Consider the following 26,330-nt stretch of genomic DNA (forward strand, 5'->3'; position numbering starts at 1 on the left):
CTAAAATAAGAACTATAGAATAGTGCCATTTTAGTCTAATGCTTGTAGTAAGATATATTCTCGTTCTAAAAAAACCTGTAGTTACCTTTAGGGCGCACGCAATGCAGGTAGGTATATATATATACATATATATATGGGATGGATTTTGCGAGAAGTGATATTACAGTGAGAAGTGCGAGAAGTGAATGTATAACTCCATAATCTCTAATTTCACTCCCTTTCATATGATGTTACATACATATATGTAGGTTGGTTGTATTTATGTCTTAATTACATATTCAAACCAACCTACAAACATATAAATGTACCGAGCCACATTCAAACCTATGTACCTACACACATACATATGCACCTACACAACGCACCTACACATAAGAAAGGGAGTGAAATTAGGGATTAATGGAGTTACACCTTCACTTCTCGCTGTAAAAAAACTTCTGAAATGATCCAATACATATATATATATATAGGATTGATTTCTTTTAAGAACCATTTTAAGTTTTAAGAACTCGAAAGAACTCAACGTAACAATTTTTTTTTCGAATTTTTTTTACACATGTGTAATATATAAGTGTAAGTGATGTACAAAAAATTACGGTATTTTTTTACACACCGAATCGAATTTTTACACATGTGTAACTAACGTTTAAACTTGTGTAATTATCAAAAATATTTATTCTCTCTCCTGCTTCATTTTTTAATTAAATTTAATCTCAGCCACATATATCAAATCATTTAATTAAATGTGCAGTTCAAAATTGAGTTCTTAAAGTTCTTAAAACTCACCATGGTTCTCAAAATAATCCTCCCCTATATATATATATACTAGAAGAGTGCCCGCGTGATGCAGCGGGAAACACATACTTTGATAATCATGTAACAAATTTATGGGTGTTCATTATTTCGTTTGAAACTGTGAGACCGTTCACCAATTTGGTTTCTCGGTTGAAACCGGAGCTGGTCGTACATATTTAATGTTAATAATTTACTTATTTAGTATTAGGTATGTTATATAATATATATTAGACATAGTAAAAATATAGTTAAACAAAGTTTTACTTAGTACAAGCAAACTCTTGTATTACAACTTAAATTTAGCCCAATTTTCACAATGTTTTTTTATAATCATTGTTCTGTTATGATATTGTCTTCTATCTATTTTAATAAGGTTTGTTATTTGTGTGACCAAAGTTATCTTTGTTTATAGTAAAAATTTTTTAATAATGTATTAGTTGTTGCTTAGTTTAAAGTGACTGTATATGCAAATAAATAATTCTTATTTTAAGTTTTAAACTCAATTTTTTTATTGAGGTACAAAATATATCGGAACCTAATCGTTGGTAATTGTTTGATTTAGTTGGGTTTTAATTTTAAACAGTTCAGTTTTGGTTTACGTCGACAAAAAAACGTCTAAAGTTAGGTTATGGTTTAATTTAAAACCATCAAAACTAAACCGCCAACACTTTTGCATAAATTATTATTTTTTACTTTGAAAATTATAGCAATATCATACTCAAATTAAAGATAATAAAATGCTCGTTTTTATGATGCCATTTATTTTAAAAAATATTAGCGTATGAAAAAGTTATGATCGTTTAAAAATTGTGGGGGTAGTTGGGTTAAAAGTGAAAATAAAATAATATATAAATAAAAGATTATGAACCAATATTGTAACTTTAAGGGATGAAAATTGGTAATTATTTCTAAAAAATTTTGAATGCATGTGAGATTTAATGTAAAAATGACATTTTTGCCCCTAGCTAATGTGTACCTCATGCTTTAAGTGTTGTACGTTACTTAAAAATGTGTGTCTTAATTTGCCCTTGGTTTGGTGTATTATATATAGTATATATATTTATATATACTGTATATATATATATATATATATACTATAGTAGTTTTAAGTGTTATCCTAACAACAAGTAGTTTATAGGAAAACTAAGAATAAATTATAATCATTGGATCATATCAATCAATGGTTGAGATTTAAATTTACCAAAAACCGTCATAGTTTTCTAGAATTACTCTTTAATCATTATAATCGACATAATTTTCTAGAATTATTCTTTCACCATAGGTTTTAATGTCAAATGTCAAAATCTTATTGGTTCTTACCATTCCTAGGAAACTACTTCTTTTTATTTGAACCTTTTTCTATATGTATATATATATATGTATATAGGATCAGGATCATGAGAGAACTTTTTTGAAATTGAGAACTATGAGAACCATTTTTGATCACAAAAAACTCAATAATAAAAAAAAATCATAAAATAAAATAAAAACACAAAAATGAAAAAAAGTAAAATAACCAAAATTCTTATTTTAACATCCCGGTTTCATTAAAATAAACAATAAATAAAAACTCGGTTTAGCAAATTATATATACATATGTATAATATATACATATATGTACATTTACATGATTTTTTTATACACATGTGTATAATTTAACATAAATGATACTGTACATATGTGTATATTATGTAACTAAAGATTAAATAAAATTATACATATGTGTATAATACGACGTTTTTTTTGTTTTTTATATTTTTTTTTATTTTTTTTAATGAAACCGGAATGAAATATAAGAATTTTGGTTTTTTTACTTCTTAAAATTGTTATTATCTTTTGTTTTATGATTTTTTTAAAATATTTTTTTAAATGTGTTTTTAGTGGTCCAAAATGATTCTCAAAGTTCTCAATTTGTAAACGGTTCTCTTAATATCTTTACCATATATATATATATAGAGAGAGAGAGAGAGAACTGGCGCTCATAAAACTAAAGCATAACAATAAACTTTAAATTTTTTATTAATATTGATTACAATATAAGTGCGGAGGAAACCAAAACAACCTTACATAACTAAATCAAGAAAACAATTGTACATAAATAAACGAGAGCAACATAAAATGGGTGTTGGTTGAACATTTATGTTTAACAGAGGTCTATTAAAACATATTTCGGGCCATCCAGGTGTAACAGTGTGTACTGTCGGGAATAACCTAGCACCCGAACTATACCTAGAGCTAGAGTGTGCAAGTTGGAAACGAATGAACCGAACTATATTATGGTGTGAGGTCGGGTTATATGTTGCGAGTTGTGTTGGTGTCGGTGTATTTTCAATATGCCTAACAACCCTTCTATTTATAGTAGGTGAAGTGTGATGTGTATTCGGACACATGTCACATATCTGAACTGAGGTGAGCTCAGGCATTGACACGTGGCGTGCTGACTCACTTGACTTTGCGACACACTCATGACACTTGTCTCGACCAGGTACACATCTGCAAAAATATTAAGGCGGCTCTCAAGCGGACGAAGTGCCAAGTGCGCCATTAAAGTGCCACATTGCACCCATCGCCTGAGCAGGTGCTTGTGCTTGTGCGCATCAGGTGCTCCGCACGCTTGCTAATGCCACCAAATGTGTCTTGTCATACAAGAATATAATATTGTGAGACATCCTCCTTATAAGCCACTTCTTAGTTTCTATTTCTATCAATGTGGGACAAGCTCATTTATTTCACCAAAATTCAAGTTCTTAGCCATACATTTTAGTGTATCGATATCTCATTAGCCACACGTATTGAATACGACGACCTTTGAAAAGAAAATATGTTTTTTTTGAAATCTATCTTTTTCTTGGAATCCGAGAGCTTTGAAATTTTGTTTTATCTTAATATTTAATTATTATAACTAATTTAACTCATATTTAGTTTTTCTTTTATAACTTTTAGAATATAAACTTTTATAAAATTTCAAATATACCATTGAGACAAATTTATTATTATGTACGTGCCGATATAAATTTTATTCAAAAGCGAGTCGAATCAAGTTTTATTGAACGTTTCGACATAAATTTGACTCGAGTCGGTATTGAGTAAAATTTATATATGCACGTAGATATAAATAAGCTCGTCTCAACAGTATATTCGAAATTTTTTAAAACTTTATATGTGACATTCGTCATTTTCAAAACCCGAAAACCCGACCCATTGTAAACTTTGTTATATTTCGGATAATTTAAAAGAATATCGTGGAGCACTAAACCAATCCACTTTTATGGTGATGTAAAAACTATTACTGATAAGACTATCCGCAATGCTAACAAGGCATTCTTCCCATAAATATGTCTAGTCACCTAACATTATATTTTTACCTGTATTTTTCACATAATTATGTTACCCCCAACATTGTCATACCCATTATATCTACACATAATAAAAATAAATAAATAAATATTAAAGCAGCCCACAATACCCACATTTCAGGTGCCCTTAATGACGTGAGGCTAGTTTGTGAAGTGCAACCCCAACACTAACCTTTAACGGGGTTGCCATGGTGGACGTACATGTCTAATAACACCCGAGTTACGGAAAAAGCCCAATGAACAAGTTATGGATGAATTTTTTGTATGCATTGAACGGTTTTCTCATGGAAGAGGATAATAACAACTAAAAATCACACACGTTAATTATTGGATATCAAAATGTGTCTTTATATTTGGTCAATAAGTAAAAAAGACCTAAGTTCCCGTTAATTACAAACACTAGTATATTATTGTAAAGATTATGCATTATGTATGTTCAATGTTAAATTTGGGCCTTATTTGGATATATGACTCCTACTTTATGACGATTTGCTATATGAGTTTTTATCCTTGCTTGTAGTGCAACAACTTGTGAAAGAAATTGTGGCATTTTCCAACACCTTACACCAACAAAGAAAATGATATTGATACAAGTTGAATGGTATAGTCTATATGAAATTCAAATTTGCTTTGGAGCATGGCATTGAACCGGGAATCTAATCATTTTGGAGGATGTTATTGACACTAATGTATGGTTGATAGGGAGAATGCGGAATATAATGTTCAAGACTGTGATGATCTAGTCTTTGTAGGTGATGATGTACATGGGTTGGGCCGTTGGGGTAAGTAGATACTTCGTGGGGCAAATGAGCATATTTACAATACTAAACGTAACAACTAAGTTAAGTTTGAAAGGATGTTTATTGTATTATTAGTGCAGAAAAACAGGCCCAAAAAAGAATTTTTCGATTCCTACGATGACTTACTCATACAACTTTAATAATCTAAGGTATCGTTTGGCATGTATGAATGCAGGGGGGGCCACATAGAGCGGGTCGGGGTCCCCGGATCCCAATCTTTTTTAAAAGTTTAGTAGATTCGGTATATTAAATTTTGCAAGGACCCAATAAGAATTATTAGTTGGGCCACATGTTAATAGCAAAGCTGTTGTGGTAAATCATCTTACTTGCCAACAAAGAGGTCAAAAGTTCAAGCCTTACGAAACTTGTTTTTCAGTTTTTTTTAATTTCAAAATGAAAACTACAAATTATGCTTGTTTATTGGGTATTTTAGTAAAGTATAATTGCCTAACTCTAGATTTTGGATGGTAATTGATGAATCTACATCTACATCTACATCTACATCTACATCTACACTCTATAATAAAGAAAACCATTTTATGCCAGCTGTCATTCTAATATTCATCCAACTTCTTATTTTCCCGCCCATGTATTTTTATTCTTTAGCGTTTATTCACAAAACAAAAAATACACAATCTACGGGTTTTTCATCTCCCGCTTCTCTCTCTAAAGGCTATGTCCTATACACAATCAAAACCCGTCACCAAATCGACCAAACCAAACATTTGTATTAAAAAGAAATAACATATAGGACATAGCCTTTAGAGAGAGAAGCGGGAGATGAAAAACCAGTAGATTGTGTATTTTTTGTTTTGTGAATAAACCCTAAAGAATAAAAATACATGGGCGGGAAAATAAGAAGTTCGATGAATATTAGAATGACAGCTGGCATAAAATGGTTTCCTTTATTATAGAGTGTAGATTTCTTTTTCATACAAATGTTTGGTTTGGTCGATTTGGTGACGGGTTTCGATTGATAACAAACAATATCACACCACCTCTTAATTGATATTATACAATTGATCAATCGAAAACTTTTTCAAACAAATGTTTGGACAATTTGGTGAAGGGTTTCAATTTTTCAATTTTTATGTATGGTGGTGATCGATAATGATGGTGAAGACTTCAATCTGAAGAGAAATTAGGGATTACTCTTGATAAGCTATGCTGGAAATGGAAAAATGTTGCCATTGAGGTTTTTTTTTGAATTATCTTTATATCTGTGTTTATTGTGGATTTAATTGTTTTAAAAGTCTAGAAGCTAATTGTTGGAAGTAATTTCAGACTCTAGTCACAAGTCGGTGAACTTGAGGGACCAATATTGACAAAAAGGTCATAGTTGGTTTAGTTTCCTAATTGCGCTATGTTTCCTAATTGTATTGTGATTATAATAGGTAATGTCTTGGCTAGCAAGTTAGGTTAGTCTATATAAACCATGTTATGGTTTGACATTATAGAGTGGTGATGTGAGGTGCAACCGAGTTAGGGTTCATCTAAGCGACACACACGAGATGTAACCGAGTTAGGGTTCATCTAGATGCAACCGAGTTAGGGTTCATCAAGAGTCAAACCGAGTTAGGGTTTGAGAGATTGTAATCGGTTTTTATAGTTAGATTTTCTGATTAATATAACGAGAGTTAGTCGTTTAAATTTGTGTGTCGATTATCGATCCGGGACTTGAAATATCACATTTAAATTTTTTATTTTTAAAATTTGATTTGCTTCTTTTGCGTTCTAAATTCCATTTAATATGAAAAATAAAATAAAAATTATGCATTAATCAGTGACAAGTTATTTGTGTTAGACAACATAATGATATTATATGCATTTCAGTTTTACCTAATATCTTATACAATTTTCGTTTTAATAGCAGGATTTCATGATCAATTCTACAAGGAACAAGTTGAAGATTCTGAATATTGCCGAATATCAACAACCGAATTTTGCTAAGGTTAGGCTATTCAATTTACATTATTATGTTTTCAAACAAAATTTTAATTTCTTTCAACATGGATGTGTGTTTCATTATTGTAACTAATTTTATTTCTTTAGCTTCTTAGTTAGATGGGTCACGAGTTCGATCAGGTTAGGTAACGAGTGGGTTGTTTTGGGTTGAACTATGAGCGTTTTTTTTTTTTCGTTTTTTATATACATTTCATTTTATCCTTAATTATTTGAGCTCTTTGAAATTATCAGGGGCATTTTCCAAAATTATTTAGAATTACATAGTAAAATTACATACTGACTCACAAAACTGTTTTGACTAAAAAGTCAACTGAGGTAGCAATAAAATGTCAAAACAGCAGTTTGTTTGGGGATGAAGGAAAAATTATAAAAGTCTAGATGTTCATAATTTGAGCTCTTTGAAATGACTATAAGGAATTCTATTAGAAATATAGTAAATATATGGATTGTAGTGAATCATGTTGTTAGATCATAGGCATTAGGAAGAAACTGAAATTTGCCGTTTCAAATATCCAACCCCCTTTTGGTTTCTTAGCTCCGGATGCCGTGGACCTTTTGAATAGGGTTCAGAAAGTTGTGCATAGTAACGTATCGGCTCATAAGAACTGAAACTTTGTTTTTAGTAGGATTGGGTTTGCTTTCCAAAAGGGGGTTGCGGCGCAGCTTGTTGCCCGCTTACCTGCCACTTCATTGTAAATCGTTTGGATGTTTCTATGAAAAGCTTTGGATTAAATACTGAAAAAAAAAAGAAAAGAACTATAACTTTGAAATATATACTAAATTATTAATATTACTTGCATGCCTACTTTCTTAGAATCAAGATTTGTTTGTATAATTTGGCCACGGGTCATTATTGTAGCTTTATATCTGTGTTTATTGTGGATTTAATTGTTTTATATAGTTGAAGACTACAAAAGTGGGATCTGTTTTATATAGTTGGATACAAGTGCAACAGTGGGATCTGTATTTGCATTGCAGATCATATAGTTGAAGACTACAAAAGAATTGAGAGTAAACATATGCCTTTGCTGCAAATGTAGATTGATCTGCATATCATTGTTTTGATTTGAATCAAATAGTTAAAGCCTACAATATAATGTTTGTATATTTCATTTGCTTTCGCCATAATATATTTGATTCAACTATGCAATAGGTATATCATATATGTTTGTTAATGCGTAACATTTACAGTTTTAAAGTAAGTCATGCTCAACTGGATAATGAATAGGGTAAAATTTAGCAAGCTTTTCAATTAGTTGGTTCCACGCCTTAAAGGATAAAATGGTTCTGTTATTGCCCATATTGTCTTTTTTTTTCTTAAAAAATCATTTTTAAGATAACACCTCGACTTGAAAATGTATTAGACAACTTTATTTATCATTTATTATTTATAGAGTTACTTGTTATATAATGCAAATTGGCTACACGGGTACTTAACCTAGTAAAGAAGTATAGGAGTCGTATGTCGATTTTGTCTCCACCATATGTACTTCTTCCTACATTATTTGCATTTTTTGTTTAACTAAGCAACTCATGACAAGTTAATTGTTCTTGCAGTATATGCATTTTTGTTCCTGCATATGCATTATTATGCAATTTTTGTTGTCATTCTTTTCTTATATTCTTTATGGTCAATAGAGAAAATTTAAGTTTGAAATATATTCATGCATGTTCAAATGATGCCATTTATCATTTTTGAATTCTTTGCGTGCTATGAAATTGAATTCAGAATTTGTGACTTAGTTTCTTAAAACTTGATTTTTATGGGTAGTTATGCAATGATTATTGAAAATAAAGTTTAAAACTTGAATTTTATGACTAATTTAGAATTTGTGATCTAGTTTCTTAACACTTGAATGAGTTATGATTATATATTTTGGTATGATATTGTGTTTTGCTATATTTTCATCGTCCCGGCCCGACCCAAAAGGCGACCAACCTGAAAATTTTAACGTTGGGTTGTGAAAAACCTAAAACTGAAAAATATGGGACCCCGTTGGGAAAAAAACTTGGGTCCACCGCTGCATGAATGAGAGGCGGAATGGAATTGATCATTATGATGGAATGAAAAAATTTGTGTTTGGTTGTCTATGGAATTAAATTACTCATTACCATATTCATTTCATTCACTCTAAAACACCCCGAATTCATTTCATCCACCCCCCTTATTTTTTTTCATTCAATCTCTCTTTCACACTATATCACCTCCACCACCCTCCCACCACTACTACCCATTGCCCTTTCACCACCACCACCCACCACTGCCTCCGCCGGCCGCCGCCACCCACCACCGCCTCCGCCACCGCCACCACCACCATCCGCCTCCACCGCCCGCCACCAACCACCTACCATCGTCGCCCACCACCGCCACCACCAACCATCGCTCCCGTCCATCACCACCATCACCCGCCGATTACCATCGTCCACTATCTCCACCACCAACCATCGCTCCCGTCCATCACCACCATCACCCGCCGCTTACCATCGTCCACTATCTCCACCACCAACAATTGCTCTCGCCGCCCACAACCAACCACCACCATCACTGCTCGCCGCCCACCAAACATGTCAATGGAATGGTAATGATCAATTCCATTACCTCATTCATTCCATTCACTCGTTCATTCCATCCCATCACTCATTTCATTACCCTATATCAAACAGACCCTAAGTATAGAAGGCAAATTTCAACCAACTTTAGATGTATTTATAGCGCATTAAAAACTTTAGCTTAAAGACATTCCACAATAATGTGATTTAGACTTAAAAAACTTTGTAGGTTGATGTCCATCCCGAGAGCTTAAGCTTCCACAATGTGGTTCCACAAAATATGGTGCCTCATTAACACTTTTATAGTAATATTATTAAACAATGTTTAAGCAGCTTTAATAATATCATGGATGTAATGAGTATGTTAAACTAGTCATTTGGATCTTAAACTAGTAATATTATTTCAACCAACGACCCCTCCTCGCCTCCCCTAAGGTCCACCCTTGAAAACACCACAAGCCGGGGAGAAAAGGTCCCCCCCCCCTATCGCCTCACATTTCGCCCGGGGGGGGGGGGGTTGTCGCCCAGCTCACCCCAAAATTACCTAGAAATGTCGCCCACCACAGGTGGCTTAAGAGAGGGGTTGAATTACCCAACTAAATCATGATTGACCACATAATTGTGTGACACATAATTACGTAGACACCCAAATCAGAAGTACACTACACAACTAGTTAAAAGCATTTATCACTTTCAAGATATTGATATTTAATCTAAAAATAAATTGCCCCCCCCCCCACCACCCACACACACACACAACAATTGGATGATGCTAGCTTGTCTCAATCACCAGAATTCTTCCTTAGCATCAAAAGCAAGTCAAATCACTCTCCATAATCTCTCTGTCTCCGAGAAAGATTATTCTTTTTCCATAATTCGTTTAGAGATCTTGACTAAATACAATATTAGCTTTTCCGTAAATCTTTCATTCTGGATACATCTTAGCTAAAGCCACGTTTTTAATCTAAGGGGTGTCAGTTGTATCAGGTTAACAGTTGAATCGTTTCAAGGGAACATGACTTGTATTTTATCCATGTAAAAACATCCATCATTCCATTCTAACTCGTACACACTTAAAATCATCAATTGTGTAACACGAGCATGATCTGTTTAACTCATTTATCTAAACATGTCAAACAGACTGTCAGTAAAACAAGTTGTAAACCTATTAACCGGGTTGGTGAGTTGTAAAAATTTGGTTAACATGTCATCAATGGGTCAGTGAGCCGACATGTTTAACTAAAAAGGTTGCCAAATCAATTTGTTTAACAAAGTGAGTTAAATACTTCAACCCAAACACAAATAGTTTAATTAGATAGTTCCACTCGAACATCGCAAAAGTCAAATATCTCACCTAAATTCTGATAAATTTTGGGACACGTCGAAAATTGCAACTTTTCGTTTTTTAGAACGACGACTTTCTTGTATTTAGGCTACCACACTCTCAAAATTAGAGAGTCCGTTACCCACTCTGACCGGACTATGTTGTCTTAACCGGACACACGCTGACTTCAGTGTTTGTCTTGTGCGTGAACCCGGGAAACCACACTGCCAATTACCACTTGATAATCGTCGTGTCACCGCAAATGCTCAACTCTCTAACGTAACACACGATGAGACAAAAACCAGGGTGGGTTCCGGATTCGAACTAACAACCTTTCAAAGCCTATCGTTAATCGCCATATCATCAAAGTGACACTAAAATGACACACGTGGTATTCGAATTTGAGTATCCAGCGAAGAATCCAAGCCTTTGTAAAATTGATAATATTATTCTAAACTATATTCGTGTTAATGAGTGAAAAGTCTTATTTTCAGTTTCCTAATCTGGATCTGGTCACCTACAGCACACCGTCTACCAAATAATATCCCACACTTCTTCCGTGTAACGTTTCCAGTTAATAATAATAATAATATCATTAACTCCGTTAGTTATCCTAAACCACCACCAACCGCCAATGAATCCACCCAAACCCCGCCGTAAACCCACCGCCACCACCGCCGCAGAAAACGGCGACTCCGGCGACAAACTCGACCAACTCCTCCTCTCCTCCGCCATCTCCAACGGCGAAGACTTATCCCCATTCATCCGCAAAACCTTCGCCTCCGGCAAACCAGAAACCCTAATCCACCACCTCCGTCACTTCTGCAGATCAAAAGAGTCCGAGATCGAAGAAGTCTGCAAAGTCCATTACCAGGACTTCATCATGGCCGTCGATGACCTCCGTTCACTTCTCTCCGGCGTCGAATCGCTTAAATCGTCCATCTCAGACTCCAACCGTCAGTTACAGTCCGTTGCAGGTCCGTTATTAACCTCACTTGATTCGTTTATTGAAGCGAGAAATAAGTGCCAGAATATAGCCTTAGCGATTGACTCTCTTCGGATCTGTATCCGGTTAATGGAGCTTTGCTCACGTGCTAATTATCATTTGATTAATAATAATTTCTACATGGGGTTGAAATGTGTTGACTCCGTTGAACGGGATTTTATTAATAAGACGCCTTCGTCTACTGTTAGACGCATGCTCGAGAAGAATATACCGGCGATTCGTGCGCATATTGAGAGGAGGATTAGTAAGGAGTTTGGTGATTGGCTTGTTGAGATCCGGACTGTGAGTCGGAATTTAGGGCAGGTTGCGATTGGACAGGCGTCGGCTGGGAGGCAGCTAGAGGAGGAGTTGAGGATTAGGCAACGGCAAGCGGAGGAGCAGAGTCGGTTGAGTGTAAGGGATACGGTTTATGCGTTGGAGGAAGAGGATGATGACGGTTATATAGCGGGAAGTGATGGGAATGAGGTTTATGGTAACGGTGGTGCGAATGCGAGTGCGGGTTTAGGTTTTGATTTGACTCCGTTGTATAGATCGTATCATATTCATCAGACGTTAGGGCTTGAGGACAGTTTTAAGAAGTATTATTTCGAGAACCGGAAGCTTCAGTTGACTTCGGATTTTCAGGTGTCTTCGATGACGCCGTTTTTGGAGTCGCATCAGACGTTTTTCGCGCAGATCACGGGGTTTTTTATTGTTGAGGATCGTGTGTTGAGGACGGGTGGTGGGTTGATAACGAAGATGGAAGTGGAAAGTTTGTGGGATACTGCGGTTAATAAGATGTGTTCGGTGTTAGAAGATCAGTTCTCGAGGATGCGGACAGCGAATCATTTGTTGTTGATTAAGGATTATGTGAGTTTGCTTGGTGTTACGCTGCGGAGGCATGGGTACTCGGTTGATGCGTTGCTTGATGTGTTGAACAAGCACAGGGATAAGTACCATGAGTTGTTGTTATCGGATTGTAGGATACAAATTGCTGAAGCACTTGCTGCTGATAAGTTTGAGCAGATGTGGATGAATAAGGAGTATGAGTATTCGATGAATGTGCTTTCGTTCCAGATACAAACTTCTGATATTGTACCTGCATTTCCTTATATTGCCTCGTTTTCATCTACAGTGCCTGATTGCTGTAGAATTGTGAGGTCTTTTGTTGAGGATTCGGTTAGTTTCATGTCTCATGGTGGGCAGCTTGATTTCTATGATGTTGTGAAGAAGTACTTAGACCGGCTTTTGACTGAAGTTCTGGATGATGCTCTGTTAAAGCTTATTAGCACTTCAATTAGTGGTGTTAATCAAGCAATGGTTGTTGCTGCTAACATGGCTGTGTTTGAACGAGCCTGTGATTTCTTCTTTCGCCATGCTGCAAAGCTTTCTGGGCTGCCGCTAAGGATGGTGGAAAGAAGCAGGAGACAGTTTCCTTTGACCAAAGCACGTGATGCAGCTGAAGAAATGCTTTCTAGTCTGCTTAAGAAGAAGGTTGATGGTTTTATGACATTGATTGAGAATGTTAATTGGATGATTGACGAACAGCCTCAGAATGAGAATGAATATGTGAATGAGGTTATTATATTTTTGGAAACTCTTCTTTCTACTGCACAACAGATATTGCCTGGTCAAGTCCTTAAACGAGTATTGCAAGATGTTCTTTCTCACATATCGGAAACAATTGTCAACTTTTTAGCCGGTGAATCTGTGAAAAGGTTTAGTTTTAATGCTGTGATGGGTATTGATGTTGATATAAAAGTGTTGGAATCATTTGCTGAAAACCAAGCTTCTCTTGTATCTGAAGAAGAGGCTCAACATTTGAAGAAAGCACTTGTTGAGGCAAGGCAGTTGGTTAATTTGCTTCTTAGCAATAATCCAGAAAACTTTTTGAATCCTGTGATCAGGGAGAGAAGCTACAATGCTTTGGATTACAGAAAGGTAGCAATCATTTCAGAGAAACTTAAGGATCCTTCCGAGCGACTATTTGGAACTTTTGGATCAAGAGGTTACAAGCAAAATCCAAAGAAGAAGTCCCTAGACTCTTTAATCAAGAGGCTCAAGGATGTCAACTGAAGTTATCAGGTATCTTTCTCTTGTCCTTATTTGAAGTAGATATGATCATATTGCCATTATGTGTCTCCGGTTTGTTGGACCTGTAACTGTTCTTTTAATTGCTTGAATCTTTTGACTAGCTAACATACCCTTAGATGTATTAATCTCATTCTACATGTTTAAAAAGGATTATATGCTTGTGCTATATGATTCAGACAAGAGTATTATACAAATCACATTAGGAGATAATTTAATAATGATGATGATCATCATCACAAAAATCTTGTGATGAAGGTTTTAATCCTAACTCTTTTTTAACACTTAACACAGAAAACAACTCCCTAGGTTGATAGCTATATATTTATAATCATATATATACTTTCACTGTGATGATTTAGTGGAGAGTTATATGAAGCGCAAGATTTATAGTCACTACATCAAACCCTTAACTTAGTATCTGAATAGAAACAACTGAAATTACAAAAGTGAATGTTAGGTCATAAATGGACATACTCTTTTGAGTTTTGATCTTTCAGTATTCGAAGTGGACAATTGTTATGGATGGGAGTTTATTACAGTTGGAACCTTTGGAAAAAACAAACTAGTAAAACAATGGACAGAAACAGAGTTAGATTATAAGCTGATGGTGATTAAAGTTATCACAGAGTTGTGAAAGTTAGTTCATTGATTTTGCTCCTTGGGTGGTTACTTGCTTTTTGTGAAAACAATGAAACCGAGACTTGAAAATCACCTGTCCTTGTACATAATTAATGCGCTTAATGTGATCACAAAAACCAGATTATTAAAATTTTAATTTGCTAAATTCTAATGAAGTTAATACAAGGTTATAGTGACTTCTGATGACTTCTTAGCCGTTCCCTTTGTAGTTATATTTTCTGGCTTTAAACCTAACCTGTTGGAGATAAAACACAACCACATTAACCACCTGTTGATAAATGGGCCGAAATTGTCGCCTCTATCTTCTTTGATATCCCAAATTTCCTCTATGACAGTTGTCTTCACTCAGGGTCCCTCAGAATAAAATCTGCCTAATGTCAGTCACTCAGTCTCACTCAGCCTCTGTCCACGCTAAAACCCTGCCTCAACATCCACAATGGGAGCTTCTGGTTTCCATCATGTATCATACGAGTTTGTTTGTCTGCGCATTCTAAGAACATACATATTTTAGCATCAGTATGAAATTCTCATACATGTCGGATTTTTCTTCTTTTTTTATACATCCGGAAAAATAGGTTGAGTACACATCTCTTTGTTCACTCAATTGGGTGTAGGGGTGTGCTTAAATTAGTTCAATCGAAAGCTTGACGAACCCAATAAAAGCTTGGTCACATAATACAGGTTTTGCAGGTTCGGGTGGAACCGTTCTAGGTAACTGGTTTGATTTCGGGTTAGGGTGCTTTTCCTTTTCCCACCCTCTAAAACGATACAACTATACTTTTAAGTAGGTCTCTTTGCCTTTTAGATAAAACTTTCAAAATCCTAAATAACTTGAAGTAGTTATGTAGTAATAAATTAATAATACTTCAAATAATAAGTAGAGAATCGTGTGGCATGCTAGTAGACGATAGAACTCATATTATCATGTTCATCAGGCTCAACTTAAGTAAATATATAGGTAAAATCATATAACTCACATCAGTACAAAAAGTAAGCCTGTTAAAAGATATAATAGACATGAGACTTAATATTATTAGATGTCATGAAAGATCCTGTGTATTCTGCCCTTTTTGTTTATACGGATTACGGAGTTGATAGTTGGAGAAGAAATGGTGAGAACCATTTGTTATTCATTTGTTGCAAACTTACATAAAGGCAGAGGAGTTTGATATCTCATCTTATGCTGCTTCGTTTTTATTTTGCTCTTCTAAAAATATAGTTTACAAATCTATATCAAGTTTCATTACCAAAAAAGTAGTTAGTTGATTAGAATGGATACAAATAAATCTGTAGTGGAAAATGGAAAAGAGGAGTCAAACCTGGACTTATTCGGCTTAAAGCCACCGGACATTTCGTTAATTATCTATCAACCATTATATATAATATAGACCAGCACCCGGACCTCCAACATGCATGATGAAGACTTAATCATTTGAGCTACACTAAACATGTATTCTAAATTACCTAACCCACTTGCATATAATTATAAAATGGTGCATGTTATTCTTAACTACCCTAACTACCTATTATATAATTACATAAAAATTGCATGTTAGCAAAACCTCCTTCTGTATAGGCTAGAAATATGTCAGCAAGATCCCAATGATGAATAGTAACACAGAATACGTTATGACTGGTGAATTGCTGAACCGAATGTTTTTAAGGTAATAACCTGCACTAGATAACTTTGCTCTGGCCTCAATGGGAGATGAATTTATTTCTTCCAAGGGCTTTTCTTTAAACAAATTTTTCACATACAAGATGACCAGGTTGGGTAATGGGAAGTTGGGAACAGATCGTCTTGGTACAAGTTAAAATAGTCAATAACTGTTTAGGTTGGCCACATGTGTTTTTTTTTGTTACCTAAACAATTCCATGTTTTGTTTTTTGCTTTTGAAAAGTTGCAACTCTTGCAACCAACCATGGGTCAGGCTGACATGCGTTTGGCTTACCGAACAGAACTGCAGGTTTTAACTGTTAGATGTTACTCAGGTGAGAGCTGAAGATATTGTAGATCTCAAAGTGGTGTGTGGTTCAACTTGAAGTCTATGCAGGAGCAATTAACAAGTTCTTATAGTGGTTGTGTTTGTTCAATTCTTGGTAATTAATTTTGGTATGAGATTTGTAAATAAAGTTTAAAAAAGTACATTTGTGTCAAATTCTTTATTTTTGTATGCATGAAACGTTTCTCCATTAGCAAACAAGTAATATGAGTTTTCTGTTACAACTAAACAATATCGAAACTTATACGATTTCTCAAACTTTTTGGTACTTGCACACAAGATGTCTCTAATTTGTTTCAGGATCGCACAACCGCGCATGATTTTATTTGTGACATGGGAAACTGAAACTTATGGGATCCTATGAATAACCGCTAACAAATGGAATGACTTAAAATCTAGCTTGGTTAAATTAGTGGTATCGGTTTTCGTTTTGGTTTATGTTCGGTTACGGGTTTTTTGGTTGTTACCATTTGAGCTTTAAAATTTTATGCCGAAATAAAGTTGGCAAAAAATTAATGAATTTAGATATAAATAATTTTGTTAATTGTAAAATAATAGACTATTATATATTTGATCAAAAATATTTGAGTTACATATTTATTAAATTCTTATGAATTACTTAATATAAAATAAAAAATATAAAAAGACAAAAATTTAGGAATTCGGTTCGGTTCGGTTTATTTTACATGCAAAACCTAAACCGAACCGTTGGTTTTTGTTTTGTTTGGTTTTTCAGTTTTGAATCGGTTTTTTCGATTTCTTGGACACGTGTAATCATTTTTATTGGATATAGAAATATATCTATGTGACTTAAATCCGACAAATTGCTTATCAGGATATTTTGGCATCTACAATAAGATGCCTCAAGGGAATATGCCATCCGCCAATAATTGAGATATGTTTGTATAGACGGTGAGTTATATAGAAAGATGGTGTATTTTTAGAAAAATATTTATACTGTTATGAATTACCGTTTTATTATTTGGATGACACCAATTATTTGACCTCACCGACAAACCTTTTACATGCACCAATTATGTGTTTTTTGTCCCCTCCCGAATAGTGTATATACAGTTGATTTTGTACTATAAATACGAGGTGATTGTAACGGAGATTTGAATCCCAGTAAGACTAATAATTCTTACTTTTCTTATTCTCTTGTCTCTTGTTAACTCCAAAGTTCATATATTATTCTAATAAGCTTGTTATAATTAGAGCTAATATTATAACACGTTATCAGCACGAGCCGCTTATATCCTAACCAAGAAAGGTAATAGACACAAAGGTATCTACATAAGCATCATAAACACTTCTTTAATTATGTACATTAGATATATATCTATGCATATACATATACTAACTAATATACTAAGTAATAACAATAATGTGTATAAACATTGTTATTAAAATTTGATAACTATTCTAACTTTTATTTATATATGCACACTAATATCTCATTTAGAAGTTAGATTTATTTACACTAACAATTCTATTCTTATTATTGTGCATACTAATTATATATTTTATAAAATAAACTGTATTTAATATCTTATTTATTATCTTACTTTAAAATAATTAATATTATATATTATATATATACACACACACATACAAACGGTAATGTTACCGTTATAAACGGTAATGTAACCGTTGTAAAAAGGTTATAAATTTTCACTATAAATAACCAATCATTAACCTCATTTCATTTACAACAAACATTCTTCTTATTAAATTTATTCAAGATAAAGTTCTCAAAATGATTCACCCGGTTTTGCTGTTGGTCACTGTAATGCTTATACTACTTCTCATTCTAATTTTTAGTCTCCCATCTGAAGATTTCGGCATTTTCTTTTTCTTTTATATGTTTATAGCTCTACCAATGTATTGTATCTCATTGTTGATTGATATATATGGATTCTAATATTTATCTTATTATTTGCTCTATTATGTTTAGCAACAAAATGTCAAATATAGCAAAACTCGAATTCCATGCACTCAACATTTCTGGAGAAAATTATATGTCTTGGACAGCAAATGTCAAAAGACATTTAAAATCTATGGATGTGTTATAAACAATCCAAGAATACAATGATTGCTCTGACCAGGATAAAGCAAGAGCTGATGTTTTCATCCATAAACATATTGATGAATTACTACAACATGAGTATTTTAATTATGATAACCCATATATGATATGGGAAGATTTGAAAAGCAGATTCGGTCATCTAAGGGAAGTTTTACTTCCTACTTCTAGAGATGAATGGAACAGTCTTAGGTTCCAAGATTTTAAGAGGGTAAATGATTACACCTCTGCTTTATACCGAATTTTCTCAAAGCTAGAATTTTGTGGGTATCCCGTAACAGAGGAAGAAAAGTTAGAGAAAACTTTCTCCACGTTTCATGCATCAAACATAAACTTGCAAACACATTATCGTTTGCAGAATTTTAGGAGATACTCTGATCTAAATGCATTGCTCCTTGTAGCAGAGAAAAATAATGAATTATTGATGAAAAATCATCAATCTCGTCCCACGGGTTCATTAGCAATACCAGAAGCACATGTTGCTCACAAAAGTTCTCATAAAAATTCTGGTCATAAATGGGAACAAAGTCGAGGACGAGGCCGTGGACGTGGCCGTGGTCATTTTGACAAAAGACATTTTAATGATCGTAAGCTTTCATTTAAATGGAACAATAATACTTACGGTCGTGGTCGTGGCCGTGGTCGTGGTCGTAACCAGAGAGCCAATAATTATCATGTCCCACACAATACCAATTCCAACCACCAAAATAAATGGAATGAAGCTGGTAGGTCCGAAAACAATGGCACTTCATGTTTTAGATGTGGAAGTACAAACCACTGGGCAAAGGCTTGTCGCACAGCTCCACATCTGTGTGAACTGTACAAAGCCTCTCTAAAAGGAAAAGAGAAAGAAGTGAACCATGTTGATAACTTTAATAATATCAATGCTGAGCTGAGCGTTGAAGACTTTGGGGTGGAACTTTGAAACAAAGTTGCTTGACTACTATAATTAGATGCAATTATTAAGTGTGTTCTCATTATCTTTCTTTATGTAGTTCCTCTTTCATGTACTACTTGTGTTTCAATTAAATAAAGTTCTTATTAAAATATCATATGTCTTCGTTATACACTTATTTTTTTTTCTTAATATTTTTCAAGATTTAAAATGAAAATCACCGGAGCACAAGATCAAACAAATTAAGAAGATATATGTATAGCGGATAGTGGAGCCACGCATACTATACTTAGATCTAAAAAATATTTTTATAAATTGAAACCAACAAAAGGGATCATCAATACAATATCAGGTCCTACAAACTTGATAGAAGGAGTGGGAAAAGCTAATTTAGCATTACCAAATGGTACAAAGCTCAAAATAGAAAATGCTTTATTTTCCCCAAAATCAACAAGAAATTTGTTGAGTTTTAGAAACATATATCATAATGGATATGATACTCAGTCAAGGACTGTTAGTAATGAAAAATATTTGCATATCATAAGCAAAGATCAAATATTGGAAAAATTGTTAATGCTCCATTCTGGTTTGCATTATACATATATAAATGTGCCTCGAGCACATATGGCAGTCAAAGAAAATTGTTGCGATTCTGGTATCATAAACTTATGGCATGACAGATTAGGCCATCCAGGATCCACAATGATGAAAAGGATCATTGAAAATACACATGGGCATCCACTGAAAGGTCAAAAGATCAACAAAATAGATAAAATGCCTCAATGTACATCTTGTTCTCTTGGAAAATTAATTACAAGGCCTTCGCCATTAAAAGTCGATAAAGAAACACCAATGTTTCTTGAAAGAATTCAAGGTGACATATGTGGACCAATTCATCCACCATGTGGACCATTTAGATACTTCATGGTCTTAATAGACGCATCCAGCAGATGGTCTAATATCTCTTTATTATCGACTCGTAATGTTGCTTTTGCAAAATTTCTTGCTCAAATTATCAAATTACGTTCACATTTTCCGGATTATACCATTAAAAGAGTAAGGCTTGATAATGCGGGAGAATTTACATCACATGCTTTTGATGATTATTGCATGTCTGTGGGGATTGTTGTAGAACACCCTGTTGCTCATGTACACACACAAAATGGCTTAGCCGAGTCGTTGATCAAACGCCTACAGCTAATAGCTAGACCATTAATAATGAGGACAAAACTCCCTGTTTCTATTTGGGGTCATGCAATTATGCATGCTGGATCGTTAATCCGCGTGAGACTAAGTGCAAATCATAAATACTCTCCCACACAACTTGTTTCTGGAAATGAGCCAAATATCTCTCATCTTAGAATTTTTGGTTGTGCTGTGTATGTTCCTATTGCACCACCACAACGCAAAAAAATGGGTCCCCAAAGAAGGTTGGGAATATATGTTGGATATGAAACATCTTCCATCATAAGATACCTTGAACCTTTAACAGGTGATGTATTTACAGCACGTTTTGCTGATTGTCATTTTAACGAGACAATGTTCCCGACATTAGGGGGAGAAATGAAAAAGCAAGAAAGAGATATATCATGGTGTGTGCCATCATTGTTACACCTAGACCCAAGATCAAAACAAAGTGAGACAGAGGTTCAAAAAATAATACATCTACAAGAAATTGCAAATCAGTTACCTGATGCATTTACTGATATAAACAGGGTCACTAAATCTCATATACCAGCTGCTAATGCTCCAGCTCGAGTTGAGATTCCAAGCAAGCAAAACCATAATAATGCACCTCATGAATCTCAAAAACGTTTAAAACGTGGAAGGCCAATCGGTTCAAAGGATAAAAATCCTCGAAAAAGAAAGGGTTCTGAGAAGGATACTGACCCTAAGGAAGGAATGATTGACAAAGCCTTCCCTCAGGAAAGAATAAATGATATAACATTTCCTCAGGAAGAAATAAATGATTCCAATAAAGAATTATCAATAAACTATGGTAAATCATATATAATGTGGGATCGAGATGAAATGGAAAATATTGATGATATATTTTCTTATTCTATAGCAAGCGATATCATGGAAGAAAATGATGACCCTGAACCAAAATCTGTAGATGATTGTAAAAATCGACAAGATTGGAACAAATGGAAAGATGCTATGCAAGCTGAATTAAACTCACTAAACAATCGAAAGGTTTTTGGACCTATTGTCATTACACCAAAGTCAATGAAACCTGTAGGATATAAATGGGTTTTTGTGAGAAAACGAAATGAGAAAAATGAAGTTACAAGATACAAAGCAAGACTTGTAGCTCAAGTTTTTTCTCAGAGGCCAGGAATTGACTATGAAGAAACGTATTCTCCTGTTATGGATGCTATTACGTTTAGATATTTAATCAGCTTAGCAGTCTCTAAAAAGTTAGAGATGCGTCTTATGGATGTTGTCACAGCTTACTTGTATGGATCACTAGATAGTGACATCTATATGAAAATTCCCGAAGGATTAAAACTCCCCGATGCAATAAGCTCAAAGCCTAAGGAAATGTATTCCATCAAATTACAAAGATCCTTGTATGGACTGAAACAATCTGGAAGGATGTGGTACAATCGTTTGAGTGATTATTTGATAAGCAAAGGATACACAAATAATCTTATTTGTCCATGTGTCTTCATCAAGAAGACAACATTAGGATATGTGATCATAGCTGTTTATGTTGACGATCTAAATTTAATTGGGACACAAAAAGAAATTAATGAAGCAATTGCTCTATTAAAGAAAGAATTCGAAATGAAAGATCTTGGAAAAACCAAATATTGTCTTGGTTTACAAATTGAGCATATGCATAATGGGATACTTGTGCATCAGTCAACTTATACTGAGAAACTCTTAAAATGTTTCAATATGGACAAAGCAAATCCTTTAAGCACACCGATGGTTGTTAGATCACTCAATGTTGACAATGATCCATTTCGTCCTTGCGAAGATAATGAAGAGATTCTTGGTCCCGAAGTACCATACCTCAGTGCAATTGGAGCACTTATGTATCTTACTAACTGTACAAGACCTGACATTTCTTTTGCAGTTAATTTATTGGCAAGATTCAGTTCATCCCCTACTAAAAGACATTGGAATGACATTAAACATATTTTTCTATATTTAAAAGGAACTGTTGATTTAGGTTTATTTTATCCTAACGATTCAAAAGAAGGGTTAGTTGGTTATGCAGATGCAGGTTATTTATCTGATCCCCATAAAGCAAAATCTCAAACTGGATACGTATTTAAGAATGGAGGAACTGCGATTTCATGGGGTTCTCAGAAACAAACACTCATTGCAACATCTTCAAATCATGCCGAAGTCATTGCATTGCATGAAGCTTCAAGAGAATGTGTATGGTTAAGATCTATGTCACGACACATATTGATTTCTTGTGGTCTAGAGAAAGATCGAATCCCAACTCCTATCTATGAAGATAATGCAGCTTGTGTCTCGCAAATGAAGGAAGGGTATATCAAAAGTGATAGAACAAAGCATATACCACCAAGATACTTTGAGTATACTCGAGACCTTATTAAAGACAATCAGGTTGAGATGAGATATGTCCAATCCAACAACAACTCAGCTGATCTTTTCACAAAAGCACTTCCCACAGCAACATTCAGAAAACATGTCCATGATATTGGCATGCGCCATGTACGAACGATGTAACGACCTGCAACTTGAGGGGGAGCTATATGATGCACTCTTTTTCCCTTAGCTAAAGCTTTTTCCCATTGGGTTTTTCTTTAGCAAGGTTTTTAATGAGGCAGTATTTCAAGACCCCGAAATTTTGAAAAGGTGTCATCCAAGGGGGAGTGTTATGAATTACCATTTTATTATTTGGATGACACCAATTATTTGACCTCACCGACAAACCTTTTACATGCACCAATTATGTGTTTTTTGTCCCCTCCCAAATAGTGTATATACAGTTGATTTTGTACTATAAATACGAGGTGATTGTAACGGAGATTTGAATCCCAGTAAGACTAATAATTCTTACTTTTCTTATTCTCTTGTCTCTTGTTAACTCCAAAGTTCATATATTATTCTAATAAGCTTGTTATAATTAGAGCTAATATTATAACATATACAATATTATTTAATTTCAAGTATCCTATTTAATTTTTATTATAACCGTTCAAAAAAAAGTTTTAAATTTTATTATAGTTTCTTAGTAATATGTAAAAAAAACTCTCAACATATATTTCATGTATTAATATTTTGAACTTGTTTAAAATAAACGTTCATGTAAAAAAAGATGCTCAAAAATAGTGGCGAAGCTTGGACTCGAGCGTCGGGGGGGCCGAAAACAAAATGTATTTTAAAAAAGCATAAACGAGGGGGACGGCTCAAATTTTTGGCCGAAAACGGGTAAATTTAAACTATGTATAAAACTTTCGGGCGAAAAACGGATACATTTACATTACTGTGAAAAAAAGGGAGATTTCGGGCGAAAACGAGTAAGTTTACACTACGTATTAAATTTTCGGGCGAAAAACGGATACATTTAAACTACTGCGAAAAAAATAGGGAGGTCGGGCTCAAATTTTCAGGAGAAAACGAGTAAGTTTACACTACGTATTAAATTTTTGGGCGAAAAACGGATACATTTACACTACTGCGAAAAAATAGGGAGGTCGGGCTCAAATTCCGGGCGATAACGAGTAAGTTTACACTACATATTAAATTTTCAAGCGAAAAACTGACACATTTACACTACTGCGTAAAAAACACGGGGGACGGGGCCACCCCTGTCCCTAATGAAACTTCGCCATTGCTCAAAACATTGATAAAGTGACATTCCAAATATGTTATAATTTTATCACACAAGACAATATTAAATAGAATAATTCCTAGATAAAACTTAGGATAAAACTATTGGATTTAGATCTCATATGTTATTGGCGACTTCAATAAATAAAGAGTTACAGACATAAATCAGTTGACAAAATCAAGATGAGATCCGATCATGTCCGGCAAACACACGTAACACTTCTTCCGTTACTCTTCCTCCTTATCCACCTATTCACCTCGACCGCATCCGACACTCCAACGGCCTATGACGAGCTTCTGGAATACGATTTCCCCGTAGGCCTTCTTCCAAAGGGTGTCACAGGCTACGAGCTAAACAAAAACACTGGCGAGTTCAAGGCGTATTTGAAAGAAACATGTTCGTTCAAAATTCAAGGATATGATATTAGATATAAATCGACGATTAGTGGCGTTATAGAGAAAGGGAGGTTGAGGAATTTGAAGGGGATTAATGTTAAGATATTGTTGGTGTGGTTGAACATTGTGGAGGTGAGTCGACATGGCGATCAGATTGATTTCTCGGTTGGGATCATGTCCGCTGGATTCGGGATAAGTAATTTTGTTGAGTCGCCGCAATGTGGCTGTGGATTTGATTGTAACGAATTGTTTTCGCCTTTGGATGAGTTTTTGATGTCTTCTTATTGATTTTGTATTTGATCTTAGTTTTACATCATGCATGATTCATGAATAAAGTTTCGTATATTTGATTTTGGATTCATAAAGATGGTTTTGTAATTTGGTTTAGAAATATATATATGATTAGTTATTGAAACTCTTTCTCTTGTTTATTTCTTGAGTCTAGTTGTTGGTTGCATAGATATAATATCATCATTTCACCTTTGTAGTATAGTCTACAAGATATGGTTTAAAGATGGTGTTAAATTAATTTGAAGAGTAAAGAGTCAAATCGAAAGTTGGATATTAACCTTAGGTATAGATTGATTACTATGGGATAGATATTAACATGATTTGGTCATCGGAGTCTCATACCTACAAGTGTAAGCGAGCTAAGCCTGAGCTCGGTTGAGCATAAGCTCGACTCTTTCGATTTACCAAAGTTCGACTGGCTTATTCTGAGCTTTATGTTGTTTAAAGCTCGAGCTCGGTTCAGGATTGATTCGGTTACTTTCATAAAATTTATTTATATGCTTAGATATTATTTACTATGTAATTATTATTTAAATAAAATAAAATCATTGTGTAAATAAAATAAAAACATTGTGTATATATAAATAACTAGACGGGTGTCCGCGCGATGCAGCGGGTAACACTAAATTCTAATAATCACGTAACAATTATAGATGTTCATGGTTAGTTTAAAACCTTGAAACCGTTTAAATTACTAATCTTCGGTTTGGTTTCATGGTTGGTTTTTTCCTTTTTTGATAATGGGGTTTCTAATTTTTTAAACCATAGAAAATAGTTAGTTTGCAGCTTACACCGAAAACCGACCATATAAAACATGACCGGAAGGTAAATTTATAATTAAAGCTCCATCCGTGAAACTAAATTGTTAGTAACGATTCAGATTAAATTTTCAACTGTGTGTTTCGGTCTTCAACGACAACAAAATGTTATAGGCGGTTTTGCTCGCGGTTTAACTTAAAAACTGTAAAAACCGAATTAAGAAAACACATATAGGTTACATGTTAAATTTTTTAATTGAAAAAAAAATTAACAATACCATACTCAAATTAAAGATAATAGAATACTCATTTTTATTATGTAATTTTTTTAAAAAATTATTAATGTACAAAAAAGTTATGACCGTTTAAAAATCGTTAGTGGGAAGTTGGTTTAAAATTGAAATTATAAGGAATATATGAGTAAAGATGATGGACCAAAGTTGAGACTATTTATAAATTTACAAAACTTGAGTTAAGTAAAAGGAGAAATATTGTAATTATTTTTAAGCATATTTTATAATAGACAAGTTTGCCCTTATCTTAGATGCTTTATGAGATGTATCATATGCATTATAAGT

At 34.1% G+C, this 26,330-nt stretch overlaps 1 protein-coding gene and 1 pseudogene across 2 annotated transcripts; both read left to right on the forward strand.

Annotated features, from left to right (window-relative positions):
- Positions 1-11,267: 11,267 nt before the first annotated feature.
- Positions 11,268-16,754, forward strand: LOC143534676 (exocyst complex component SEC15B pseudogene; annotated as a pseudogene). Its single transcript, XR_013135586.1, has 2 exons — positions 11,268-13,860; positions 16,501-16,754. The product of XR_013135586.1 is annotated as an exocyst complex component SEC15B pseudogene (transcript).
- Positions 16,755-24,490: 7,736 nt separating this feature from the next.
- LOC143534692 (uncharacterized protein At5g01610-like) lies at positions 24,491-24,991 on the forward strand. Its single transcript, XM_077029129.1, has one exon. It carries the CDS (start codon positions 24,491-24,493, stop codon positions 24,989-24,991), a length of 501 nt encoding a protein of 166 aa, XP_076885244.1.
- Positions 24,992-26,330: the final 1,339 nt, after the last annotated feature.

This window comes from Bidens hawaiensis, unplaced genomic scaffold (assembly GCF_021521415.1).
Source record: "Bidens hawaiensis isolate Kalapana, Puna unplaced genomic scaffold, B.hawaiensis_p1.1 tig00010256_1, whole genome shotgun sequence".
Lineage (NCBI taxonomy): Eukaryota > Viridiplantae > Streptophyta > Magnoliopsida > Asterales > Asteraceae > Bidens > Bidens hawaiensis.